The sequence below is a fragment of the Aspergillus brunneoviolaceus genome (assembly GCF_003184695.1).
Source record: "Aspergillus brunneoviolaceus CBS 621.78 unplaced genomic scaffold BO95scaffold_45, whole genome shotgun sequence".
Taxonomy (NCBI): domain Eukaryota; kingdom Fungi; phylum Ascomycota; class Eurotiomycetes; order Eurotiales; family Aspergillaceae; genus Aspergillus; species Aspergillus brunneoviolaceus.
In genome coordinates, this window is record NW_020290775.1 from 37,637 (window position 1) to 62,521 (window position 24,885).

At 53.1% G+C, this 24,885-nt stretch overlaps 11 protein-coding genes across 11 annotated transcripts; 5 read left to right on the forward strand and 6 right to left on the reverse strand.

Annotated features, from left to right (window-relative positions):
• Positions 1 to 249: 249 nt before the first annotated feature.
• BO95DRAFT_444162 (uncharacterized protein) lies at positions 250 to 798 on the reverse strand. Its single transcript, XM_025586821.1, has one exon. It carries the CDS (start codon positions 576 to 578, stop codon positions 294 to 296), a length of 285 nt encoding a protein of 94 aa, XP_025440833.1. The 5' UTR covers positions 579 to 798; the 3' UTR covers positions 250 to 293.
• A 212-nt stretch (positions 799 to 1,010) lies between these two features.
• BO95DRAFT_416480 (COPI-interacting protein CEX1) lies at positions 1,011 to 4,139 on the forward strand. Its single transcript, XM_025584389.1, has 9 exons — positions 1,011 to 1,334; positions 1,411 to 1,548; positions 1,610 to 1,720; positions 1,782 to 1,928; positions 1,983 to 2,356; positions 2,408 to 2,702; positions 2,755 to 2,958; positions 3,008 to 3,180; positions 3,238 to 4,139. Exons 1-9 carry the CDS (start codon positions 1,212 to 1,214, stop codon positions 3,989 to 3,991), a joined length of 2,319 nt encoding a protein of 772 aa, XP_025440834.1. The 5' UTR covers positions 1,011 to 1,211; the 3' UTR covers positions 3,992 to 4,139.
• A 251-nt stretch (positions 4,140 to 4,390) lies between these two features.
• On the forward strand, positions 4,391 to 7,105 carry BO95DRAFT_444164 (uncharacterized protein). Its single transcript, XM_025586822.1, has one exon. The coding sequence runs from the start codon at positions 4,762 to 4,764 to the stop codon at positions 6,904 to 6,906; it is 2,145 nt and encodes a 714-aa protein (XP_025440835.1). The 5' UTR covers positions 4,391 to 4,761; the 3' UTR covers positions 6,907 to 7,105.
• A 74-nt stretch (positions 7,106 to 7,179) lies between these two features.
• Positions 7,180 to 8,052, reverse strand: BO95DRAFT_366396 (peptide alpha-N-acetyltransferase complex A subunit ARD1; the record flags this gene model as incomplete). Its single annotated transcript, XM_025582746.1, has 2 exons — positions 7,180 to 7,571; positions 7,710 to 8,052. 2 exons carry the CDS (start codon positions 8,050 to 8,052, stop codon positions 7,180 to 7,182), a joined length of 735 nt encoding a protein of 244 aa, XP_025440836.1.
• A 317-nt stretch (positions 8,053 to 8,369) lies between these two features.
• On the reverse strand, positions 8,370 to 9,583 carry BO95DRAFT_515565 (kinase-like protein). The gene has a single exon (XM_025591763.1). It carries the CDS (start codon positions 9,500 to 9,502, stop codon positions 8,558 to 8,560), a length of 945 nt encoding a protein of 314 aa, XP_025440837.1. The 5' UTR covers positions 9,503 to 9,583; the 3' UTR covers positions 8,370 to 8,557.
• A 291-nt stretch (positions 9,584 to 9,874) lies between these two features.
• Positions 9,875 to 11,757, reverse strand: BO95DRAFT_444167 (PI-PLC domain-containing protein). The gene is made up of 3 exons (XM_025586823.1): positions 10,925 to 11,757; positions 10,264 to 10,863; positions 9,875 to 10,196 (listed from the first exon to the last, which is right to left on the reverse strand). The coding sequence occupies exons 1-3, from the start codon at positions 11,493 to 11,495 to the stop codon at positions 9,976 to 9,978; spliced, it is 1,392 nt and encodes a 463-aa protein (XP_025440838.1). The 5' UTR covers positions 11,496 to 11,757; the 3' UTR covers positions 9,875 to 9,975.
• A 1,890-nt stretch (positions 11,758 to 13,647) lies between these two features.
• BO95DRAFT_433119 (SUR7/PalI family protein) lies at positions 13,648 to 14,694 on the forward strand (the record flags this gene model as incomplete). Its single annotated transcript, XM_025585083.1, has 2 exons — positions 13,648 to 14,053; positions 14,117 to 14,694. The coding sequence occupies 2 exons, from the start codon at positions 13,648 to 13,650 to the stop codon at positions 14,692 to 14,694; spliced, it is 984 nt and encodes a 327-aa protein (XP_025440839.1).
• Positions 14,695 to 15,641: 947 nt separating this feature from the next.
• Positions 15,642 to 17,537, reverse strand: BO95DRAFT_366373 (uncharacterized protein; the record flags this gene model as incomplete). The annotated part of the gene is made up of 2 exons (XM_025582743.1): positions 15,642 to 16,045; positions 16,091 to 17,537. Coding segments are annotated over 2 exons (1,851 nt in total), but the record flags the coding sequence as incomplete, so codon positions are not given.
• Positions 17,538 to 18,182: 645 nt separating this feature from the next.
• Positions 18,183 to 19,929, forward strand: BO95DRAFT_444171 (WD40 repeat domain-containing protein). The gene is made up of 4 exons (XM_025586824.1): positions 18,183 to 18,282; positions 18,371 to 18,392; positions 18,449 to 18,944; positions 19,011 to 19,929. The coding sequence occupies exons 1-4, from the start codon at positions 18,261 to 18,263 to the stop codon at positions 19,638 to 19,640; spliced, it is 1,170 nt and encodes a 389-aa protein (XP_025440841.1). The 5' UTR covers positions 18,183 to 18,260; the 3' UTR covers positions 19,641 to 19,929.
• Positions 19,930 to 19,940: 11 nt separating this feature from the next.
• Positions 19,941 to 21,434, reverse strand: BO95DRAFT_483233 (dynein light chain Tctex-type family protein). The gene is made up of 4 exons (XM_025590282.1): positions 21,022 to 21,434; positions 20,877 to 20,915; positions 20,632 to 20,706; positions 19,941 to 20,533 (listed from the first exon to the last, which is right to left on the reverse strand). The coding sequence occupies exons 1-4, from the start codon at positions 21,049 to 21,051 to the stop codon at positions 20,249 to 20,251; spliced, it is 429 nt and encodes a 142-aa protein (XP_025440842.1). The 5' UTR covers positions 21,052 to 21,434; the 3' UTR covers positions 19,941 to 20,248.
• A 701-nt stretch (positions 21,435 to 22,135) lies between these two features.
• Positions 22,136 to 22,587, forward strand: BO95DRAFT_465027 (putative vacuolar transporter chaperon Vtc1; the record flags this gene model as incomplete). The annotated part of the gene is made up of 2 exons (XM_025589106.1): positions 22,136 to 22,169; positions 22,253 to 22,587. 2 exons carry the CDS (start codon positions 22,136 to 22,138, stop codon positions 22,585 to 22,587), a joined length of 369 nt encoding a protein of 122 aa, XP_025440843.1.
• Positions 22,588 to 24,885: the final 2,298 nt, after the last annotated feature.

Genomic DNA, 24,885 nt, shown 5'->3' on the forward strand with positions numbered 1-24,885 from the left:
ATTAGGGCTATAAAAGAGACGAGGCAAATGTCCGCCGCAGCCTTATAGTTTCTGAGAAAAGTTCCTCATGGAAAGTGAAGCGGAACCAGAAACCCCAAATTGCGGCGTGTTTTGCTATACACATGTCCTGTTTTTTTTTCCAAGAAGGACCAGAGGTTTTGTATGGGTTTTGACAAGCCCTTGGTTCTTTTGAGGGGTTGGAAGGACATGGGTCTGCTTTTTTGTGTTGTGAAGGGCAAAGGGAGATGGGGAATGAGGAAGAAGGAGGACGATGTGGGGTGATATCAGAAAGGCTATGGGGAGGTTTGGGGTGGGTGGGATTCGTAGGTATCGTGTGGATCTGGTGGTGGGAAGTTCGTGGGATGGCATGGAGGAGGGTGAGGTGGGTAGTCGAGGAGAGAAGTCACTCGGCGCGGTGGTGGTTTGATGTGGTAGATTGGGGTGTGGTTGTTCGTGGCGGACGGCGCGGTCTGACCTTTTACCAGGTTCGCATCATTGGAGATCTTGATTTGAGGGGGATCGTGGTGGTGAGGCAAGGGGAAGCCGGGGGGGGAGAGGGTAACTGGCGTAGGGTTCATTTTGGTAGGAGGATATCGAGGATATCAGGATGAAGATGATGGTAAATAGACATGGTAAAGTGAGTGGTTAGAAAGGTTACCAGTGGGATGAGATGAGAAAAAAAAAGGACACTAGATCAGCAGGCACAAGAGATAATCGTAATGGGCGAGGACACTGTTCATTATCAGCATCATGAAAAGGTCGAGTCCATCATCTGGACTGTAAACAAAGGAGGGTATCAGACGCGATGGGAGGAAAGGAAGGGAAGGGAAGATGAAGATGAAATGACGAAGCTCGAGCTGAGCGGGCGGAAGAAAGAATTCAGGCACTGGGCCTCCGGGCGCTAAGCCTGATTCGGGGCGGGGCAGTTCAAGCTCCGCCTTCAACTTGGCCGAGTCCCGCGGATCATCTTATGTATGATTATTATTGATTGAGTGTCATCTCCCCCTCTCCTCCTCCGCCTATACCAACACCTCATTGTCAATTTGGGGGCCGCAAACATTGCTCGCCTTTGGAACATACTTTAAACTGCGCTTGTTGTCTGCTACACGCTTCCTACATTCTACCCGATATTCGAACAACTGTTGCGACCGGTGCTGCTTGAGACCAGCTAGCGGCCAATCCCCTATCACCCACACTCCCCATTTGCGACGATGGATTTCCTCAAATCTGCTGTCGCATCTGCCATCGCCAAAGGCAGCTCCTTTCCTTACTCCCTCGGAGACAGAGTTGATATTGCTGACTCCATTTGGGCTCTTCATAATGCTACGAAACGGGTATGAAGCTTCATGTACTTTCTCGTGGGGTCGCATTGACACTGAGAGCTAATGCGAAACGTGCTGCCACAAATAGGACGACGGGTCACCGTGTAGTGTGTTTACATTCGATATCGCCGCAAACAAGTCTCGGTTACCGCTCGCCAAAAATGCAGTGCGAAAGTCACGAACATTAAGACATCCCGGCGTGATCAAGGTCCTGGACACGATTGAGGTAATGCGCGGCTTTGCACATGGCACTTCCTGCTGAGGGCAACGACTCTAATTGATTGCAGACGGACGCCAATCTTTACATCGTTACCGAGCGTGTTGTACCTCTGTCCTGGCACGTGAAGCGGAGAAGCCTGAGCGAGGAGACGGCCAAATGGGGGCTGTACGCCGTCGCAGTATGTGCTTGCTGTCCTGAATATAGATGACGACTGCCACAATAATTAACACTGGTCTCAGTCCACTCTGAAGTTCATCAACGCCGATGCGTCGTCCGTCCATGGTGCCGTCAGAGCCTCGTCGGTGTTCACGAGTGAAAGTGGCGAATGGAAGCTGGGAGGGTTTGACATTTTAAGTTCAATGAATGAGGAGGACGCCGTTATATACGTAAGACACTCTGCCAAAGTGTTGGACATAGAGGAGTGCTGACCTCTTGAACAGACATATGCCAGTTTTCTACCGGACGCGGCTCGATACACACCTCCGGAAGTCGTTAAGGGGGGCTGGGATATCATCAAGCGCCACCCGCTCACAGCCATTGACTCATTCGGATTGGGAATACTAATCTATGAAGTCTTCAATGGCAGCTTCACAGGTGGTGACCAGGTGGGCAAGACGACCAACATACCACCTAGTATGCACCAGAGCTATAAACGGCTATGCACAGCCAGCCCTAAGCTGCGGCTGAGTCCCGCTCATTTTGTCGAGCAGGGAAAGAAGAGCGGCGGGTTTTTCCAGACACCGCTCATCCGCTTATGCGACGATATAGAAAGTCTGGGCCTGAAAAGCGATGTTGAGCGGGAAGAATTCGTGAAGTATGTCTCTGCTCCAAATCTAAAGAATCGAACTAATGCTAAGTGGTATAGTGAGCTCGATTCCCTGTCGGAGGACTTCCCTGAGGAGTTCTTCAAGATGAAGGTGCTTCCGGAACTTCTGAAGTCCGTCGAATTCGGCGGAGGCGGCCCGAAAGTGCTCAGTGCGGTTCTAAAGATCGGTTCTAAGCTGTCATCGGAGGAGTTCAACGCGAAGCTTACCCCAGTGATTGTTCGACTATTTGGCAACCCTGATCGGGCTCTGCGGGTCTGTCTGCTGGACCATCTACCGATGATGATTGATAATTTACCCCAAAGGGTTGTCAATGATAAGATCTTTCCTCAGATTGTAGGTCAATCGCCGCTTTGCTTGCTTGTCCCTGCTAACACTACCATACTAGACCTCCGGCTTCACGGATGCGGCACCCGTGGTCCGCGAGCAGACAGTCAAGGCAGTCTTGCCAATTATCAACAAACTCAACGACCGCACTATCAATGGTGACTTATTGAAATATCTGGCGCGGACTGCGAATGATGAACAGCCCGGAATTCGTACCAATACAACTATCTGCTTGGGCAAAATAGCAAAGAATCTTGGACAGGGTGTAAGTGCGATTCGGAGCTCTGCTGATTTCCTTTGCTGACAGTGGGTAGTCACGATCCAAAGTTCTCATCGCAGCTTTCTCAAGATCCCTTCGAGACCCGTTTGTACACGCGCGCAGTGCTGGTTTACTCGCGTTAGGCGCAACGATGGAATTCTTCTCGGAAGAGGATTGTGCGGGCAAAGTGCTGCCCGCCATTTGCCCTTCTTTACTGGATAAAGAGAAGTATGCGCTATTCTCATTAAAACATGCATAGGGCTGGGGCTAATGCAATAACATTAGGATGGTGCGAGACCAGGCAAATAAGACCCTGGACCTTTACCTTCAGCGTATCCGAAAGTTTAGCAGCACCATGGCCGACACGGTGCTTCCATCCACAACCAGTCCCGAACCCGCCAAAGACACCGCTCGCATCGGAACAAGCAACGACAAATCGTGGGCGGGATGGGCCATTTCGTCTTTCACAAATAAGCTTACGGCGGCCAATGGCGAAATTGAGCCCACCGCAAATGTTGCCAAGCCTGCCGAGCCAGAGCCTGTGCGCTCTGCGTCAGTGCCTCGTCCGACTCGGTCATCGCCACTTGTCCCTAAGGATACAGCGCGCCCCGCGGGTCATTCCCTAAACCGATCCGTGTCTGAGCAGCCACCAATGGTGGCCAAGGAGGAAGAACCTGAGGATGTGTACGACGCTTGGGGCGCGGTAGACGATGAGGACGAGGGGAGTGCGCTTAAGGAAGAGGATCCGTTCGAAGTAGCCGCAAGCAGCACCCCTTCCGTACCGGCTCCAGCGCCCAAGGCAGCCGCAGTACCATACGATGATGGCGGGGAGCCGGACTTTGCAGGCTGGCTTGCGGCACAGTCGAAGGTCAAGAAGCCGTTGCCTAAGGGCTTGAACAAAACTAGCTCTGCGACTGTTTCACGTACATCGAGTCGTGGCAGTGTGGCTCAATCGAGGACGGCTGCACCTGCTAAGAAGATCGATACCAAACCCAAAGATGAGGATGAGGATGACGGATGGGGTGATGCATGGGATTGAGATTTCAAGATTTTTTTTTCTATTGCACATAGGCATGGCGTTGGGAGCAGGACGGAGTAAACATATGGCTGTCTGGTCGCAACAAATAGTGCTGCGGATATCTCGATACCTTATTAGATCAGGATTGGAATATAATACTAGATATATCAGAGATGGTATTCCCGACAAAAACTTTATGTCCTGTACTATAACTATACGGACAGGCATAAGACATAGCCTGTAGATATACTCAACATGAAACCACTATAGTGATCGACTTAATAGGGCGGAAGTCAGTCAGCGGGGAAGCCGCCCCGTGATTCGGCACTTCTCAGTGCATTCGCCGATCCTCCGCCCGCCGCCCGATGGATGATTCCCACTCAGCCTCCTTCTTCTCCCTCCCTCCCTCCCTCCCTCCTCTCCGAACTTCCTCCCCCTCCATCCCAGGATTTCCGGCATTTATTATTATCAGCTTTTCCTTCATATACCCTCAGGCGCGTCTTTGGTTCTTCTTATCATTACATGTGAGTTGCCTGCCACTTGTCTTGATCTTCCCCAGAGCCTGTGTATAACTCGAACCACAACTGACGGCGTTCGCCGATGATGTACTAGTTAACAATCCTGCTGCCTTCCAGCGCCTCCGTTGTCCCTGCGTCCGTCTGGGCCGGTGGTATTCCATGTCATATTGAGCGCAATGGATGACGATTGATGAGCCTGAAGGTTGATCTACCACTTTTGATGACTGCTCCCCCGCTTTGTCCTCTAGCATTTAATCGCTCCACGCCGTCGCCATGGATTCCGAGGAGGTTCCTCCTCCTCCGCCATACTCCGCGGTCGATCCAATGATCGCCCAAGCCAGCAATAGAAACGCTGCCGCATCTGCAGAAGTTAATCGCACTTTGCTCCGCCTGCGGGGGGGTGATGCAGCATCGTATGACCCACCCGCCAGCCCTGCGACGAGTCTCGCTGGGAGTGAGAGTACAGCGGCCTCCGCCTCGCTGCCCGCCCATTTTACCTCTGCAGCGGCTTACTTCGCCGAGAGAGTCGCTGCAACGCAGAATCCCGAGCGGCCGATCGCAGAACATTGCGTCACTATCTATCCACGGAGTCAGTCTAAAGACTTTCCCCGTCGTCCGCGGTGCTGGAATACGCGGACGGAGGACATCACCCAGCAGGACTGGGACATGTTCCTACGGTGTCTTTTCCCCCCACATCTCGGACTTGCGTCGTCGTCTTCCGAACTACCCCGTCAACTCAGAGCCGAAATCCAGCGCGATCGCAAGGATCGACCTCAGGAGAGCGACGCGGATCGCAAGCGGCGCATTTCCGCGGTGATCATGGAATGGAATCAATACTTCTTCGAACCACGGTCAGCCCGTGTGATGTATAATTACGTGATGGATCCTCAACGGACGCCACGATCGTCTCTGTGCCCTAAATGTTATCCGGCTGCAACAAGCCGCACCGGACAGGCTGCCTCGAATGCCGGCCGAACTCGTCAGCAGGAACCGAATGCGCCACCAACAACCCCAGGTCAGGTTGCCGCCGCTCCACCAAACGCTACACCTAGTCCCGGACCCTATGGTTTCCAGCCCTACCCGCCTCCTCCAGTGCCTGGACCCTATGCTGCCCCATATGGTCCTCCTACTTTTTACAACCCTCCTGGTATCCCTCCAGTCCAACCTCCTGTGTATCCTTACGCCGCTCCGCCTCCGCCTCCACCGGGACAGTATCCACTACCAAATACGTGGGGTTGGAATGCGCCCCCATATGGTTATACCGGTCAAATTCAGGGCCAATCAAAAGGCGGCCCTCTCGGGTGGATAGCATCGCTGGCTTCCCAGGCCCAGAGATACGGTGAACGCATTACTGAACAAGCTGCGCAATATGGTGATCACATTAGCGCACAAGCCCAGCACTACGGTCGACAAGTCGAAGAACAAGCTATAGCTCATAGCCGCTGGTTGGAGGAGCAAGCTGGCCTCTCAGGACGGAAAATGGGCGACGCGTTCACTGGGTTCAGCGGTCGCCCGCAGAACGAGTGGGGTGCGAGCGAGCCCCCGAAGATCGGATACTACAACGCACCCTATACCCAACCCACCGCTGCCCCGACGGAGACTACAACGGGCATCATCACAAACCAACAACCGGTCTCAACACCGCCGGATCGCACGCGGCGGGCATCCGTGAGCTCAGAAGCTTCGGATACCTCTTTCTCATCGATAGATACGTTTTCAACCACTTCCGAACTCAGCGCGTCCGATCTGGCTACCGTCCGCGCACAGCTGTTGTCACTGGATGACTACCATGACCGAGCTCTGTATGAGCAAGCCGTGGGCCTCCGCCGCCAACTCGATCTTTTGCAAGAATCACGACGGCAAAACCGCGTTTCGGGCCGAAGCCACTGGCGCCACGGCTGGGGCCGGTGGGAATCGCCACAACAGCAGCAGCGGAAACAGGCCGAGAAGCGCGCCGTGAAGGAGGAAACGCGGGCGACGCGCAAGGCCTTCCGGGATGTCGTACGGCGGGCCCGTGAGGAACAGCGGGAGAATCGACGGTTGAAGCGCAACCGTCGCCGCCAGGAGCAACGAGCGCGACAGACGTCCGAGACTGCTTCGGATGCGGCGTTGGAGCAGCGCCTTCAGACTCTCGAGTTGGAGAATAGCCTCGAGGCCCCGTCGACGGTCCAGTCGACTGCATCGCTTTCGTCTCCGGTACAGTCTGCGGCCGAGACGGAAGCCAGTGAGATCAGCCCAGTTCGTGCACCGAGTACGGAGTCATCGCGCGATATAGAGAAGAAAGACGACAAGGTGATACCGAAAGAGAAGTCTGAGAGTAGTGATAAGAAGTCCGCTTCGTCGGACAAGGGGACTGGGAAGTCAGCCGATGCAAAGAATGCAGGTGAAGGGAAACGAGGTCCGTTGGGACGCAGATAGGGTGAGCATAAAACGAGGGCCTCAGCATAACGTAGTCAGGTTAGCGTCGTGTCGAATTAGCAAGCGGGATGGGATATGCATAGCAAGGTGTCGTCGGTCTGTCTTGTCTACTTGTGTATTGGGTTGAAAGTCGGAGGCATTCTTATGTGGAGTTGTGTTGTACTGTACATACAAGCATTTTGGCCGCAACGGTAACCGTTTTGGAGTTGTAACCTTCCAACCTTTGACTCTCTAAACGCTTTTTTTTGGGTAGATTCCAAGGAGATGGCAGCACTAGTTACTCGCCTGCGCCGCCTCATTCTTCTCGACCAGATCGCCGACCCCCAGGCCGCGGCCGACCTTGACACGCACCATCTTCTCCTGATCCTTCTTGTCGCCGTCGTCGGCCTTGCCCAGCTCGCCGACGGGCTCGCCCTCATCGCCGTCCTTCTCCTCCTTGGCGGCGCGCTCGCGGTCCTCGCGCTCGATCTTGGCCCAGTCGACCCACATATCCGACAGATCCATGCGCATGGCGTAGGCGTCCTCGCCATCGGCGTAGTACTTGCTCTCGACGGACTCGACCTGGAAGCCCAGGGTGTCGCGGTAGAGGCGCAGGGCGGCGGTGTTGGAGACGCGCACGTGCAGCGAGACGTATTGCGCGCGGTGGGACTCGGCCATTGCTCTTTCTGCCCACATACAAACAATATCCAGTCAGCATTAAGCCATTTTCATTCCCCGTCCTTCAACTCATTTCTCTTCTTTCGTCCGAAACCCACACCGCTAGGATGATGAATGGGGGAGAGGGGAAGGGCTGGGAAACGTACGACTCATCCGCATCAACCGCTCCGCAATCCCCAGCCGGCGGTGCGTGCGCATCACGCTCAGCGAGGTGATGTGGCCGTGCGCGACCCCGTCCGTGGGCTCCTCCTCCATCTTGGCCAGCACGTAGCCGACGACCTTGGGGTAGCTGTCGCTGCCGCCATGCTTGCTGTAGCCGTTCTTGGGCCGCACCACCGCCACGAAGGACAGTTGCGGCCAGGTCAGCGCGTGGTACAGGTAGTACTTTAGGAAGTAGTTCTCGGGGAGGTTGGTGATGTTGCAGGTTTGGATGGAGGGGAGGAGGTCGATGTACGAGGGGTAGCTGCTTAGGGGGAGGATGTCGACCATTTTGTTCGGCGGGCGGGGGGGGGGGGGGGGGGGGGGGGGGGGGGGGGGGGGGGGGGGGGGGGGGGGGGGGGGGGGGGGAGGGTGTGGGGCGGGGGGGGGGGGGGGGGGGGGGGGGGGGGGGGAGATAGAAAAGAGAAGGTGGAGAGAGAGGGTGTGAGGGGTGGCCCTGGTGGTTGGAGGGGTCAATTGATGTGAGGATGGGTGTGGGTGGGCGGAGATAATTTGACAGGTTAGATAACTGGTGATTGATGGTGCTTGGTTTATTGTTAAGGCGGAGAGAGAGAGAGAGGGGAGATGCTCGGGTCAGGTGCGTGCTAGTCCTGTTTTGGTATAGTGTTTTTATCTCCCGGCTCCTTACCGTTCCTACTATGTATGTACTCAGGTATGGTACTCCATATACCTACGGAGTGATTGTTGGTGATGTGACGGCGGAAAGTCCATGGCTTGTGTGGCGATCTATGTCAATTTGCGATGCCAGAGTATTTGTTAAAGCCAAGGGACAACCTCATGACACCGTAAACACTCTCCTGCCGATCGTAAGAGTGAACATTGTCAAGCTCAAGACCCGATTGACAGTCGTGATCGGCCGATCTCTCGCATACTCCGTGATACTACTCACACTCGTAGAAAGACGGAAGGGAGTCGTGGTACACGGTTGATCAACCGAAGAGGGACGCTGCCGTAGATCGACCGAATCCAATGCTCGCCGGAGGCTGTGCGCGCTGCGGAATTCACCGTCCCAGCAGCCCTCAACGATCCAGTCGAGCCAAAGGCCCTCCGTGCTCGGCAGAGACTTCCTCTCCGGCCAATACGCTCTGCCGTCGGTGGAGGTGTTGTGCTTGAGAAGGTCGATCTCACACTTCGTGCCGGTCATGACTTCGTACAGGACCGTCCCCAGGAGGCCGACATCGATTTGGGTGGTGTATCCATTGTCATCGGCGGTCTCCATATCGGACTCCAGTGGCAGGAGCGACGCCTCGGAGAAATCGCAGATTTTAACCGCCAGATCGGTGTCCAGGAGAAAATTGCGAGTGGCGATGTCCGCAACAAGCACCCGTTTTTCGTGGATGTAGCAAAGGGTGCGTGCCATGGCCCGAAACCAGGTGAGCTGAAGCTCCTGCGACGGCGGCGGCCGGCGCGTTTCGAGACAAGCCCGAAGGTTGCCATTAGCCATGTAAGCCAGTTGGGTGGACTCCGCTGAACACCCAAGACACCCGACGATGCCGCTAGAGCGGTCATCCGGATCGCTTTGCAAGCGACGATAGATACTTTGCTCGCGTCGGAGGCTGGAAAGGTTCACTTTCACGTCGGAGTCGGAGCTCCACAGATACCGTAACGGGATTTTGACGGCAGCGCCTTCTTGAAGCAGAACAACGGCCGAGCTTCCGCTTCCAAGGACCTGCTCTTGCGGGATTTGATCGCCTCGAGGATCAAGAAATGGGGAGGACATCGCGACACGAAAGCGGGGAAGGACAGTGGGAACGAAGTACTCTATGCGGGGGAGAAATATGACATAAGTTGGTCGAATGCCAGTCTACGAAAGGCATGAGGAAAATAGCAGTATGTGGTTAACTTTAGAGAAGAACTAACGACTAATTCAAGTATAGACCATGCACCTCGATGCCAAGTGGCAGCGAAAGCGCTTTCCTCGATTAGACACTCTATATCAAATGCAATAATTGGCCATCACCGCAGCATAGGAAGTATTCCGTAGTTACCTGACCATACATCCTCAAGTCGGCCTCCTCTACTTGTATGCAGGCAGATGTGGGCGCATTTACTATTGAACTATAAATATGCAAAAAGAAGCAAAAATTATTGATTCGGTTGCACTATATATCTCCACTAGTCATCATACAACGCTCATTTCTCGTGATCCATCAGAAAAAACAAAAACTTATATAAGGTATATATACTCAAAAGCTAAAACATCCATCCCACCAATGACACCCCCACCACCACGAACAACGTCCCTAGCATGCTGGGCCCCGGCAGCACTATCGGGGCCGCTGAGGCCGTTCCACAGCATGTGCCGCTGTATGTGACGTTATTCATCTCGGCAGCCACCGCGAACACGGACCCGTTGAAGTTGCCGTAGTTGTAGTAGTCGACTAGCAGGAAATTCGGTGGCCGGCCCCATGTATCTGTTATCATGCACACATCAGTATACGCTCTTCGCGGGCTGGATTCCCCCCCCCAAAAAAAACTCACCGGTGCAGTTCTCGGCCATCCGGCCCAAACTCGCGTAGCCCGACACCGCATTGGTCTGGTTCAGCATGGCCGTGTTGGGGATCAGCAGACTGATACTGCCGATGCTCACATCCAGGTTCAGGTTGTGGTTGGCCATGTACATCCGGTTCTTGGCGTCCTGAACCGACAGGTCCGGCGGGCGCTGCTCCGTGCAGGGGAACGCGGCGTCGGTGGGCGAGAACGGGGTCTCCCACATCTGCGAGAACTCATCCATGAGCCACGGGTAGGCGGTCTGGTTGGCCTGGTAGTCCATGAAGACGACCGCGCGTTTCCCGGACAGGATCATGTTCGACAGCGTCGGCCAATCGTCCAACGCCATGGGGATCTTCGGCGGCGTCCACACATAGTCCATCAGCCCCGAGTTCTGCACGGGGGCCGTGAAGTTGCCCGGGTCCACGTAGTCGTAGTTGCCGATCAGGATCGTAACCACGTCGTATGGGTGCGTCTTGATCCAGGTGGTCACGGTGGTCAGGTAGTCCTCCAGCGTGCCAACGTTGAGCATCTCGCAACTCGTGTGGCAGAGATAAAGGGTCCCGTTGATCAAGTGTGTCTGGAATTGCACTGTTGCGGAGGGTAACGCCTGTTAATCCATGTTGCGCAACTCTCCGGGTCATTGACTTACGCATGCGGATGCCATCATTCAGCTGATCCGTCACCTTGTAGGCCTGGTTGGCCGCCGCGTTGCCCGGTTTGACAAACGGGCTGTTGTGCGCGGCGACCATGGTAATGTTGGAGTACTTGCGCGAGCAGAAGTCGGAGTAGCCATTGCAGGGCTGCGTGTTGACGACCGGGGTCGATGTTGCGGAGGTGGTGGAGGTGCTTGTCGCGTTGGCTGTGCCATTCATGGTATGGTGGCCACCACCCACCAGCAGCGTCACAGAGTTCGAGCTAGTGCTCGAGCGCGAACTTGTCGTCGTGGCCGTTGCATTGCCCGAGGAGCTGGCATCGGTGATGGTGCTAACCCCAACCCTGGTGCTAGTTCCGGTCGTGTGGTCGTTGGAGAGCGTGATCGTCGAGGTGTATGAGAGATAGTCACCTGTCGGGAGAGTCGCTTCGCTAATGGAGGTGGTGATCGATCCAGTCAGGACGAGGGCCCCATCCCCTGCTGAAGTGATCGTTGTGGCCTCATCTTTGGCATAGGAGGGTAGGATGCCGGCCAGCAGAAGGGGGAGCAGATGAGCGATCAACCGCATGATGCCGGAGTGGGCGGAAGAGCGGAAGTCGGAGGCGAGGGACGCAGCGCTGCTACTGAACGAATTGCCGTCTCAATGAATAAGTTAGCTGGTATCTAACTTTATATGATTATATATGAAGGGGTGTGTATAAAAAATGAAAGTGTAAAGAATGAAAGAAGAATGTCGAGTTGCACGAGAGATCAGGCGAGAGGGTAATGTGCCTGATGGGAAGAAAAGAATAATAACAATAATATCCCCCAATGATGAAAAAGGGTTAAAGGTAAAAGGGAGGGGAGAAAAGTGTAAGTATGTATTTTCAGGGAAATGTTGATACAGTCAGTAACCACCAGTAAGTTAACCGTGACCCTAAAGACAACCCCTGCAATGGTACTCATTACTTGATTAGGCTGCAACCTTGCCCCCATTTCAACCAATGACGACATTTGCTTGCTTAACCTAAAACTTCAATGCGCCACGCTGAACCTTTTTTTTTTACTTTGGGCCCTTTTTCTCTGGTACTATGTAAGTATGAGCATCTCAAATACTGAACTCTGGTCTAGACCCTATCAACACGGGGCTTTCTTTTAAACTACACAGTTGAGCTTGGTCTTTTATAGCTAGTCAAGAATGAGGTTTATTGTCCGTGATGGGGATCCCATGCCAACCCCATATCAACTCCTGAGTGTGTGGGCTGCATATCAAGATCTGCAAATCTAAGCGAAGCTCAAACAGCTTGGCGAAAATGCCGACGTGGTTGACACTCAGCCAATAGGATAGGGTAGTTAACCATGTGGTGGGGTTAGATTTTAGAGTTGAATGGCATGCACTGTTCAAGTGAGGACACATTGTATCGTATTCGGAAAAAAGAAGGCGATGCCAACAGCGATGTGCGATGCAGAGCTAAAATTAAACTGATAATCAACTAATTGTATCGCACGGGTTCCATTTAGATTACAGGATGGAACACAACATCTTGATTGGGCTTGCTGGGCATTGGTTCGCTATCTCTATTTATCGAGACCAAAGTCGCCAATGGTTTACCATCTCTGTTGTTCTGTTCTCTGAGATAAATACTTTTACTCTGGAGCAATTACTCAAGTACCATAATTACTCCGTACTTCGTCAGCACTGAATAGACAAGATTCATGCAAGACGATCGGAGGATCGGCTCTGGTAAGCGCCCCGCATAGCTTTCTTGGCGGCAGCCAAGTGGGGCCACGCTACTGCCGCAAGTGACGTCGCAGGCGTCTAATCCACCCAATCGAGCTCCCGAAACTGTTCTAGGCAGATCAATTCATCACTTATTCATCCCTGATAGGCAGGCCATCGCCAGTCTTCCTCCAGGCCCTATCGAGATTGTTCATTGCAGTCAATTGATTCTATTCTACTGAGAAAAAAAATCATCGTCCACGATCATCATCTAGTTTCAATTGGGCCATCAAGCCCTCACCCCCCCCCGCCTTCGAGTGGCGCGCCCATGCTCATCGCAACCATTTACCACCTCTGAACCTCACCTCCTCTTATCCAAATCTCACCAGCCACTTTTGCTGAACCGTCCTTGAGGGTCTAGATCTTATCCTTTCCTTCTTGGGCGCCGCAGCCGTCATTACGTGCGACTAAACCGCCAGGCGGAGCTGTTACACCCCCATTACAGTCTCCATTGTGTCTCTCATTTTTCGACCTGATAATTTTACTTTTGTCCGATCTTTCTCCTGTTGTATCCCCTTTCCACCTCAGTCCACCTCAGTCCACCTCATCAGTCTCTACCACTCTCTTCATCTTCTCCCTCTTTCCCCCCTTTCCCCCTATAGTCCTTACCATTGGAATTCTCACTTTCCACCCAAACTGTCAGGGTCTTTAGGTTTAGCAGAGGGTCATTTCTCCTAGCACGTGGTTCCTGGAGGTGTAACGTCATCATCCACTGTGGTCGGTTGAGTTTCTGGGACCTTGGGTGTATAGATAGTATATACACCCACGCACTTTCCTGTGCCTCTGCAGCAGTTTTTCTCTAGCCTGCATTTTCCGATTCTGCATCCACGCAACCACTCGTTCAGACCATCAGCCTCCTCTTTGATTTGCGCAGCTTGCTATCTGATCTCCCCCTGAACTCCTCGGGGCTTCCCTCCAACTCATCCGCCCTGATCCGAACTCGACAGTTGCGCCGATTTCCATGGCAAAGCTTCCTTCATTCAACAAGTCCACCCAACGACCGCAAGCCGGTAGGACACGGTCCAAGGTACTCTGGCATCGCATCCTCCGCTCGCTGTGCTACCTGATTGCCTGGATCTTTTTGCTTCTGGTGGTAATTGGCAATGTCGCCGACCAACCCGTCATCCGCGAGACCTATTTCCTCAAGATCGACCTGGCCAATATCATCCCACTCTCCGTCCCCAATGCCGTCCTGATCAACACCATCGCCCGGACCATCGGGTTGCACGACTTCTACCAAGTCGGCCTCTGGAATTTCTGCGAGGGCTACCTCGACGAGGGGATTACGAACTGCTCGAAGCCCAAGACTCTCTACTGGTTCAACCCCGTCGAGATCATCCTCAATGAGCTTCTCTCCGGCGCAACCAGTACGTTTCCTCCCCTAGGTATATTACCAGCAGCTCAATCTAACTCGGAATAACAACCACCAGTTGCCCTTCCCTCCGATATCACCTCCGCCCTCAAGATCGCGCGGATTGCCTCGCACTGGATGTTCGGCCTCTTCCTGACGGCGACCGTCCTCACCTTCATCCTGATCTTCCTCTCGCCCCTGGCCGTCTCGTCGCGGCCCCCGCAGACCATCTCCGCCGACCCGACCGTCAACCAAGCCCACCCGCAGCACCGCCGCCGCACTTTCGTCTTCCTGCGCGCCTTCCCCTTCCTCATCCTCACCTTCGTGACGGCGCTCTTCACCATCGTCGCCTCGGTGGTCGCGACGGTCATGTTCATCATCTTCCGCAACGTCTTCACCTCGTCCGACTACGACCTCAACATCGGCGCCTCCCTCGGCACCCGCATGCTGGCGTTCATGTGGATCGCCTCCGGGTTCAATCTCCTCGCCTTCATCCTGCAGCTGGGGTCCTGCTGCGCCTCGTGCTGTGGCGGCCGCAAGGCGAGGAAGCAGTTGAAGCGGGCGGATCGGGAGAAACACCACCCGGATGCGGCCCCGGCGTCGGCTTCTTCGTCCGAAGCATCGAACGTGGAGAAGCGAGAGGGGTTGAGGATCTGATTTTTTTTTTAGTGTTTATTCCGTCTTCTCAGTGGGACTCTCTAGGACTGAGGGTAACCAAAGCGAGTGCACCAATACCTTGTTCATCACAAAACCAAGCCACCTACACAATCCGACATCTTGCATCACCTATACATGCTCCCACCTATTCCCACCACCACATATACCCCTAGCAACGGGATTTCCAAGCCCCATCACCCCAATCCCCATACATACCTCTTATCAACCCTCAAACTGATCCGATTCAACACATACCATAGATCTAGGCAATTGGGAAAAGCTGGGACGAAGAAAAGGACTTGTGTGATTCTAGACCGAACTTTTTCCCCCCTAATTACTTCTTTTCCACTACATTTGAAATGCAAGAGGGAGGGGGAAAAACTTTCAATTGACGATCTTGACGACTTATGAAGTACATTTGCTAAGGATTTTTTGCTTGCATGAAATTATCATTTCCCTTTGAGTTTCTCCTTGTAGATTGATCATGTGCAGAAAATCTTGGTTTTCGAAGCTGTGTCGCTCACTGATGACTTCATCTTCTGGCGACACAGGCGGAAAGGGAAGGGAAATTGGGATAAAACAACAAAAGTTGGAAGCTCGGGCTATGCATGCGCGGCACTTTCCCCGCGAATAGTAAGCTTGTGTATCTGGATACTCATTAGATACTATGGAAGCGATGACAACTACTACTCGGACAACTGAACATAACACCGACAATGCAGCTATGCAACGGGCATACAGGGTATTTGGGTGCAGGTGGTTGTGAAAGTCAAGGAAGTGCTTTGGTAAGCGGGGAACATAAAACTCCCGAGAGGATAACTAAAACGACATGGATATCTTGCAGGAAGAAGTGACGATATCTGATCTCTTCAGGTATGGGTATCATATTTTTCGCAAATGGAGAACAAAAGTCGAAGAAGGAATTACGTCAGATATATGGGTCTGCATCAACAACCCTGTGCGAGCTCTTCCTCCATCATACGAGCCAAATCATCATCATCAGCATCGCGGTGATCGGAGGGTTCGATGCGACCGGCTGACGCAAGCCCGGAGGCGGATAGGTTGCGGATCCGTTCGGCGGCTTCCTCCCCCATTGTTTCCAGGGCCTGGGGCCCACCGCCATTGCCGCAAAAGCCTTGCCGTGAGCGGAGACTAGTACTGTGGCGGTCGACCGCGTCAGCATCCGTCAGCCAAGCGTACTTTTTGCTGCGAAGGGATTGGAGCATCTCTGCTTGACGCTGCTTCTCCGCTAGGGTTGGGCTGGCCGTGTCCGGTGGATCGTCAGCAGTCAGGTCGATCGTCACCGGTTCGCGTTTGGGCGGGCTGGGAGCGATGGGGCGATGGAGAGATGCTGCGGGGTCGAGATTTGCAGAACGAGCTGGAATCACAGTAACACCGCCGGGTATTGGGGCAATGGCTTGCTGATTCGGTGCAGGCTGGATCTTATGGGGAGGTTTGTACCCATTAGGAATCCCCGCGACCGCCGGCGTCTGCTTCTGTACCTGGATCTCATATAGCAGATTGTTATAGACAGTGCCAAGGTCATGAAGCTTGCTCTTCCATTCATCCGCCTCTTTTTTGTATCGTTCCACCCTGTTCTGATGCTGAGTGCAAACCCGTCGCAGCATAGCATTCTGTTCGCGGAGCAATTCGTAGTGCGTCTTTCCCGTTCGCCTGTCGATCGTGCTCATTTCCGTTATATGATCCAGTTTAGTCCTCAGCTTGTGTCGCTCCACTGAAAGCTGCTGCACCCGGTTTCTCAATGAGGTCAAGCGAAAGTTGGCCTTATCCTCTGCGACCTCAATATATTGGACATGAATGTTGGGAGCAGACGGCAGGTAGCCCAGAGGCCCGGCGTAAGTTGGATATGGTGATACGTAAGGTGGCTCTTCGTGCACCCGCTGTAGAATCTCCCGGCTTGTGCAGTCAATCAGATCTTGGTCGTCGATAGAGAACCGATCTTTTGTGATCTCGCTGATTGAAAGCGTATCCTCAGGGGCGATGTTGACATTAGGAGGTGCCTTGACTCTGGCCAGCTCCTGGCTTAGCTCATGAAAGTCAAAGTCAGGCAGTCCATCATAGGAAAGCTCCATGGGAACATCAAAGGGTGAATCCTCAAACAATGAACCAAAAGCTTCGAACAAGGCCGCAGGCGTTGACTGCTGGTCAGGATCCGATGGCGTGTGAGGACCAGTTCCGGTTCGATCAGGCTGCAAGGCCGAGTCGAGAGAAGACAGTGACGGTGTTTTGTCTGGCGTTATGGTAATTTCATCCCGGATTGATTCAAGAGCCTGCCTTTTCGAGGCCTGCTGCCAGAGATCTGGTTCCTCAAATGCTTCCGCGCCAGCTCGCTTGCGTGAATCGAACGCGGCGTCAAGCTCATGAAACATCAGCTCAGAGTCGAACAAAGGATCGTACAAGTCCTCCGCTGTCTCCGTGGATGGCGCAGTAGGCGAGTCATGAAGGTCCAGCTGGGGCGCAGTCGTTGCCGATGAGTCTTCAGACAGGCGCGATGTACTTTGCTCGCTTATTGCGTGTTCAGTCCCTTCGTCTCTCAAGTCCGTTGTGGTATTCTTGGGTCGGTCCGTGGGTGTGGGCGCAATGTGCTGGTCGACCGAGGTGGATTTTGCTTCTTCAACGGACTGGCCGTGTTCTCCATTTCGGGCGGCATCGGGGAAGCGCTGCAGTTGGGACCCAGGGGAAGGTGTAAGCCCCGGATCATTCACATGCAGATGAGAAATACATGGGGGAGACGGAAGAACCTCGAGGGCAGGAAGCCTCTGAGAATCCGCAGGGCAGGTCTGGAGCGAGGTAGAAATACCTTCAGCCATGCTTCCACTCAGCTCAAGAGAGCTCTCAATAACGTTGATAAGGGGGAAAGCTAGGCAGCGAGAACTCTGATGGCCAGGTTCTGCGCGCCTAGAAGACAGCCGTGAGATGCTGTTGTGGTGGTAGGGTAGCGTGGAAGTGCTGGTGATCTCGGGACTCAAAGTCCAAGAATGCCCGCCATCGATCGCGCAGTGGCTATTGAGAATGAAAATGAGAAACTTGTCCCTTTCAAGCGTCTGGTCACAAAGATAAAGACTGCAATCCGTACCTCCTTTAGGCGCCGAGTCACTATACGAACATTGACGGGATCGTAAGACGCATAGTAGTCCGGGCGAAAACTCGGAGTCTCGACGAGAAGTGTTCAGATCTTGTTGATCAGGCTGAGCCAGAGACTGACACTAGGCACGTAGCCTGCCAAATATCAGACAGGCGCCTAAGTCACTTTTGAAGCAAACAAACTGCGTGGGTTGCAGCTGTCGACGTTTGGATAGATGAAATGGAGAAGATCAACGCCGCTTTTTTTGATCCCTTGCCTGTCTTACCGCCTTTACCACCGCTCAGTTGACCGCCCACGTGCCCGTCCTGACCTTGATGCAGCCTTAACATAGATCCGGCAGGAAGCCGAGCGGCTTCGGATGGCTGACTGACCTTCCATGTTCACCAGCTCCCGAGTCCTTGTCCCTCCATACTCTTTCCACCACCGTTCAGTTTTGTTCCTCCCTTTGCGCGTCTTGAAAATGAGCGTCATTCTTTGCACCGGTAAGCGATAAGACTTGCAATCTTTCGATAGACATGCTTTCTTCCATACAATCAACTAACCAATAATCCACAAATTTGCGACAATCAGCGGGTTACGACCACACTATTCGGTATGGACATGACGGTCACTGCATCTGAAGTAAGCGCTGTCGCTAACCACTTTCAGGTTCTGGGAGGCACTGTCCGGAATCTGTTCGCGCACAATTCAGCATCCAGATTCACAAGTGAACCGTCTCTGCATCACGCCAGACAAGCGGTTCCTGGCCGCCGCTGGACACAACAATGTCAAACTGTATGACATCAAGTCTACCAATCCCAATCCGGTCATGACCTTCGATGGCCACACGAATAACATCACGGGTGTCGCGTTTCATTGCGAGGGAAAGTGGATGGTCACCAGTTCCGAGGATGGCACAGTCAAAGTGTGGGACACGCGCACCGGCAGTTTGCAGCGCAACTACGCCCACAAAGCCCCAGTGAACGACGTGGTCATCCATCCCAACCAAGGCGAACTCATCAGTGGAGATCGCGCCGGTATCGTTCGTGTCTGGGATCTGGGAGAGAGTGTCTGCACCCACCAGCTGATCCCCGAAGACGACGTCGCCGTGCATAGTGTGAGCGTTGCTAGCGACGGGTCCCTCCTTTGCGCAGGAAACAAGAAGGTACCCATTCAGCCCCCGTACACATACGGATTCAGATTGGCAGCAGACTCATCACTATGAATCCAGGGCAACGTCTACATCTGGCGCATGATTCAAGATGCCGAGCTCACCCGCATTGTCCCCATTTGCACCTTCCAAGCACACAAAGACTACCTTACCCGCGTCCTCCTCTCCCCGGACGTCAAACACCTAGCAACATGCTCAGCAGATCACACCGCCAAAGTATGGAATCTTGACCTCGATTACCCTCCCGCGAAGATGGCCGCCGCCAAAGCCAAAGCCCAGGCGCTTGCGGCACCCGAATCATCATCATCTCCGACATCGACACCCGACAGCCAAGACCCTTTGTCCCCCAACAGCAATAAATCAGAGATTGAAATCAACCCTCTCAGTCTTTTTGACGGTACACCGCCAATTGTCAACAACGAGCCCCAGCAAACTTTCCCCGTCCAGCCAGACGGTCCTCCTATGGACCCCGCCACGGGCACTCTCTTCCTCGAAACTACGCTTGCGAACCACCAACGTTGGGTCTGGGACTGTGCCTTCTCCGCCGACTCTGCGTACCTCGTCACCGTATCTAGTGACCACTATGCGCGTCTGTGGGAGCTGGCATCGGGACAAATCATTCGACAATATAGTGGTCATCATCGCGGGGCGGTATGCGTGGCATTGAATGATTACTCCGAACCCCGGTAGATCTGCTTTCCGAATTCGAGGAATGGGAGAAACCGCGTTACAACGACCGATCTTCGCTATCCGTCCGCTTCGTGCTGTCGTTCGCATCTTTCCAGGGGGCTTTGTGGGTTAGCATGGCGCTAGGTATTGATTTCACTGATTTGACTCGACTTGGGCTTGATTTGACTGTATTGTGGATGGGCGTCTGTTTTGCCTTCTATCATTTGGGAGTTTCCAGGAGCTATGTGCGCTTATCTCTAATTTTGGGATGTTGAGAGCAAGACCTTTCGATTCAAATACCACATGCGAGTTTATTCGATACTTGGAGAGAAATCTGCTACATCTGTAGGAATATATCCTCAAAATTCAATTATTACAACAAGACCATGGTATCACTCTCCAGTCTCTCAGCACAACAAGAATCACGGCTTCCCAAAAAAAAAAAATTAACCTCGCAATTCCAAGAAGAAGGTAAACCAGAACACAGTGCCAATTCCGCTATAATTGATATAACCAATCAACGCGCGATAGCTCTCGCTGGTAGATAACCAATATGACCTTCAAAATGTCACAATATATCAACTCGTGCAAGTCCTCCTCCTCCACTCCTATATTGCAAGACTGGCGATTCAACCCAGTGCAAACCACGTCACACTGACAACAACGTCCAGGCCCCTCTCCTCGGCACCAGGGTATTTGAATGTCCACATCCCGTCCCGGTTGACGTCCCAGAAGGCGCCGGAAGCGGAGTGCATTCCGCGCTTGCCGGCATTGGCGGTGGTACCGTCCGCAGCGGCGGACTTGTCGATCAGGCCCTGTTGGACAATGGTGCTGTTCACGACGAAGCGGTAAGGGGGAGAAGACGAGGCGGTGGAGGGAGCCGTGGCGCTGATCAGGGCTTTGAGGATAGTGTTCTGGGGCGGGCCAGGTAGCAACATGGTTAGTCTTGGGTTTTGGCTGGTTGCGCGTTTCGCGCGGTGAATTTAGGGACCGAGAAGAAAAGCGGACATACAATAATGTGCGAGTTCCAGTCTGCGACCCGGGAGTGATCATATTCTGTTACATCCTTGAGGGCGAAATCGCAGGCCTGTGGAGGGTCTGCTGGTTAGTGTGTCGTCGCTTCTGTGCGCTCGGATGCAAGACGTAGGGAAAGGAGATAATTCAGAATTCGGCGACAGTGTGATGAAGGTCAATCGTAGTGGTATTTTCGCGGGGCCGGTTTCACTAATTCCAGCTGATGCTATCCGGGATGCATACCTCGGTGGCTATCTTGGTCAGTTCGGAAGTGGCCACGGGCTAGAAGTGAATTGTTAGCAGTGGATTCGTTTGCCGGTCTCGTGAGCAGATGATGACAAGCCGCCCTCTAAGATATTGAATGCATAAGGGGAAGTTGGAGACGTACAGAAGACGTGGGAACGGGTTCGACGGCCATTGTGATTAAGCAAGTTGATTGAACCGTTTACTGAAGGTAAGTTTCGATGTCTTGATTAGCGTAGTTCAGAAGAGGGGAAAGCTAGAAGCTCCGCGGTGTCTTGTCTGGGTCGAGACGGTGGGCACGACCACGGGACGCTGGAGAGGTGCTTGTGGGGTGGGTAAGTGAGGGACAGGGAAGCCAGGAATGTGGCTCCGAAAGACGGGGGGGGAGAACGTCAGACTCTCTGCCTCTCTGACAAACTGGAGGGGAAATAGGGCTGGCTCCGACTAACCAAATGCGAACTTCCAACTATTGCATGCAGGAGCACACGAAGGGATCTAGAAAATGAAAGAGTGAAGCAAGAGAATGAGAGAGATCCTTCCACGCTGTTGTTATCAGGAGGGTCGTTTGGATGTTTGGAAACATGCAACTTAGTTGAGGCGGCATCATAAGTGTGGCTTTGCGGACTGCTGGTTGGCTGTGTCTGACAGTCCGCTAGGCCGTAAAGAGACAAGAGAAAGATCTGCTTACCCATTATGGAATAGTCCCGGTACCACCGCCACAGTTACCGGGGCATTGATGATCCGAAACAATAGAAGTGGCCAATGGAGACCTGAGGCTATCAATCACAGCAAACAGTTGGAGCACGTGCGCGCTATCTGGCGGTGGGCATGGGCAGAACAGAAGGATGCGCCACCGCTACGGCCGCAACGGGGAAGGTGTCGGCCGTCAAAGGCGCGGGGACCTCGTCCCGGGTTCGAATCACCGCCCGTCCTCTTAATACCGGTCTCATATTACATCAATGCCGTCGTCGTCTTCTTCCTCGCTCCAATCCATCTAGTAAAGAACTAGCCAGTGCTATCTTGGCCTAGCCCCTTCGTTTGGCCTCCTCGTGCGCCAGACTAGAAACCTCAATTGAAGCTCGGCTCTGCTTCTTTTTTCTTTTTTTTTCTTTCCCTCTTTCCTCTCCTCTCCTCTTTCTCATCTTTCACCCTTTGCTCAACCTCAGCATAGCTCCCATAGCCATCCTCCCTTGCGGGCTCAGACTACCAACAACACCTACTCAAGTCCTACCACACCCAAATCCCTGCCATTCCACACGATGTCGAGTCAGCCCCTCCTTCAAACCGCTCCTGGTCAGTGAAACATTTTCTTTTGATTCCAGCAGCCACCAATGCTATTTAGCTTCACTGTCCAGTGGCTAACGAAACCTCCAAAGGCAAGCGCATTGCCCTGCCCACTCGTGTCGAGCCTAAGGTGTTCTTCGCCAACGAGCGTACCTTCCTCTCCTGGCTCAACTTCACCGTCATCCTCGGCGGTTTAGCCGTCGGTCTCTTGAACTTCGGTGACCGCATCGGCCGCATCTCCGCAGGCCTGTTCACCGTCATCGCCATGGCTGCCATGATCTATGCCCTGGTGACCTTCCACTGGCGGGCGCAGAGTATACGTAAACGCGGCCAGAGTGGCATCGACGATCGGTTCGGACCGACCGTGCTGGCGCTGGCGCTTCTGGCCGCTGTGGTTGTGAACTTCATTCTGCGCATGACGGAATAAGAAGAGGACTCTGTGACGAGAGGTTGGTTGGATTTGTTATGACCTGGGGAGCATTGACGAGATGAGACGGCACTGTTCCAGAGTGCAAACCTGAATGGGGTCCTTGGATGACGGAAAGAAAAACAAACTATGTGAATGACTTAAGTAGAAGGTAGATCTATTTTCGTTTCGTTCGATGTCGGTGCTGGTCACTGATTTTGTCTATGGCGTTGACAGTGTTGCTTTCCCAATTGATACATGCTGCTTTATGTTTTGTCTCTGTATGACTCCGGGATGAAATTGAGTCGTGGTTAGGTGACTTTGTTGGCGCGCCCTGGATTATCATTGATCTTAAAGCTTGTTTCGGGCAGCATTTCTACCTACGCTTTGGTCATATGCCGTACATGTTGGGCTCTAACATGGATCCAATTGACGAGACCATGCAACTTGCATCACTCAGGCGCGATTGGGCGGGAATGTGGGATAAAAGCTGGAGGTGGTTGTTCTTATGTTCTCAATTTGTGATTAGTTCCGCTTCACTTTTGATCGTGCCTTATACCAAATATTACACAGTTTCAAGCTCGCTCTCGCGGCTTCTACAGTCATAGTCATACTCTTTACTCGGTGCTTAGGCTTTCACCACAGTCATCAATGGCCACCAACCCCTATTTCAATCAATCTACTGCATTGTAATAACCTACTATAGCTTCCCACAGCAACCTGCACATTCGTGTCAGGGCGGTTGGAGGTCATCGTATGGATATGGGCCAATACCATGGTGTATCATCAAGTAAGACCGTGCCCTCAAGGCCGTCCGATGCATGCAAGGTTCGTGTTGTGATGTACGTCGCCTGGCCAGTGCGGTGGGAGCTTAGAGCTGTCTGAACGGTGATTGGCCTTGCTTTACGTTAATTGGCACACGAGCCCTTCCCAGGATACCTAGTAGCTTGGACAGATCCATGATAGCACTATCTCTATCTTGGCCAGAAGGGTGGAGGTAATGTCAACGATAATGTGCATAAATAAGAGATGCGTTCTAGTCGCTGAAGTATAGGATGAGGGGATCATTCATCCGTGTGGCACATAGCATAGAATATGCAATAAAAACAGATTAGACAGTCGATTATCACTTAGTATCTCCCTTTATGGATCCATCTTCGCCTAGAGTCGTGGATACCCTCATGGAAGAATCAGGAATCAGTGCGAGATTGGCGGGATTGGGCAATGATGTGATAGTATCATTGGAAGGGATGATTGAGATGTTCTTTCCGATGCGCAGGCTGCAAGACGAATCTCAAAAGTAAAAATGCAAGATGCCCTAGTGATAGTGGATTGTGGTTTGCTGGGCTGTCTAGCTAATGCTGGCCGTAGGCATTGGCCGGGGTGCGGGGAAGAGAGAGAACTTAAGAGAGAGAGAACTACGTGTATGGAAGCAGCTAAGTTAAGAGTAGCTATACTTATGTCGTCGCGCAACTGATCATTGCACAGAGCATGGCAGTCATACGTGCATGGCTAGTATTTTGGTGTCAGGCTTGTTTGTGTGTCCCTGAACGGTGGTAGGGGAGCTGTTCTTACAGCGACTTGGTTGTGAAAAGATGAAGGAGAGCTCCACTGCCCGTCTATCGCATATGTCACACACTGCGCGAGTCATGGCATGCTCCTATATTTATTAGCTTCCTGTGACGGTTGCTAGCCTACAGAGTTTGTCGCTTCAACTCCTTGAGTAGCTCTCCTCTCCATTGCCACACGACGATTGCAGCTCAGGAGACTCCCTTGGACAATATAAGTGCCCTCTCAAATGGCACTCGAGTTACTGGGCCCGGGACAGGGAGAGAGATAAGTTAATTTTGAGGTGCAGTATGTATGGCCGACGATTTGGGTCTCAGAAAAAAGGGACGCTACAACAAAAGTTGTCACACCACGGATTCCGACCATTGAACGTTATTCTAGAACACATCACAGAGCACACTAGAATGTCCACCATTCGCGGAGGATTCGGAAGTGCAGCAACCCTCCAGTGATAGCGGCCCCAACACATGGGCAGCCAAGCACTAGGTTATGCCGACGCGATCATAGTGAACTCAATTGCGAACTATATTGGGCTAAAGTGGAGCACGGAGCAAAGGACGGCGCGGGTGACGACGAGAGTGGATGATGTAACGACACCGCACGGCGGGCAAACGCGACGATCAGGTCGATCTATCATACGAGGGGGAAGGAGGGGGGGCGGGTGCAGACGGGCAGGAGACTTGACGGCGAGAGGAAAGACAATAACCATGTGTGACAAAGCTAATTCAGAATAGATGAGATCCGAATCCA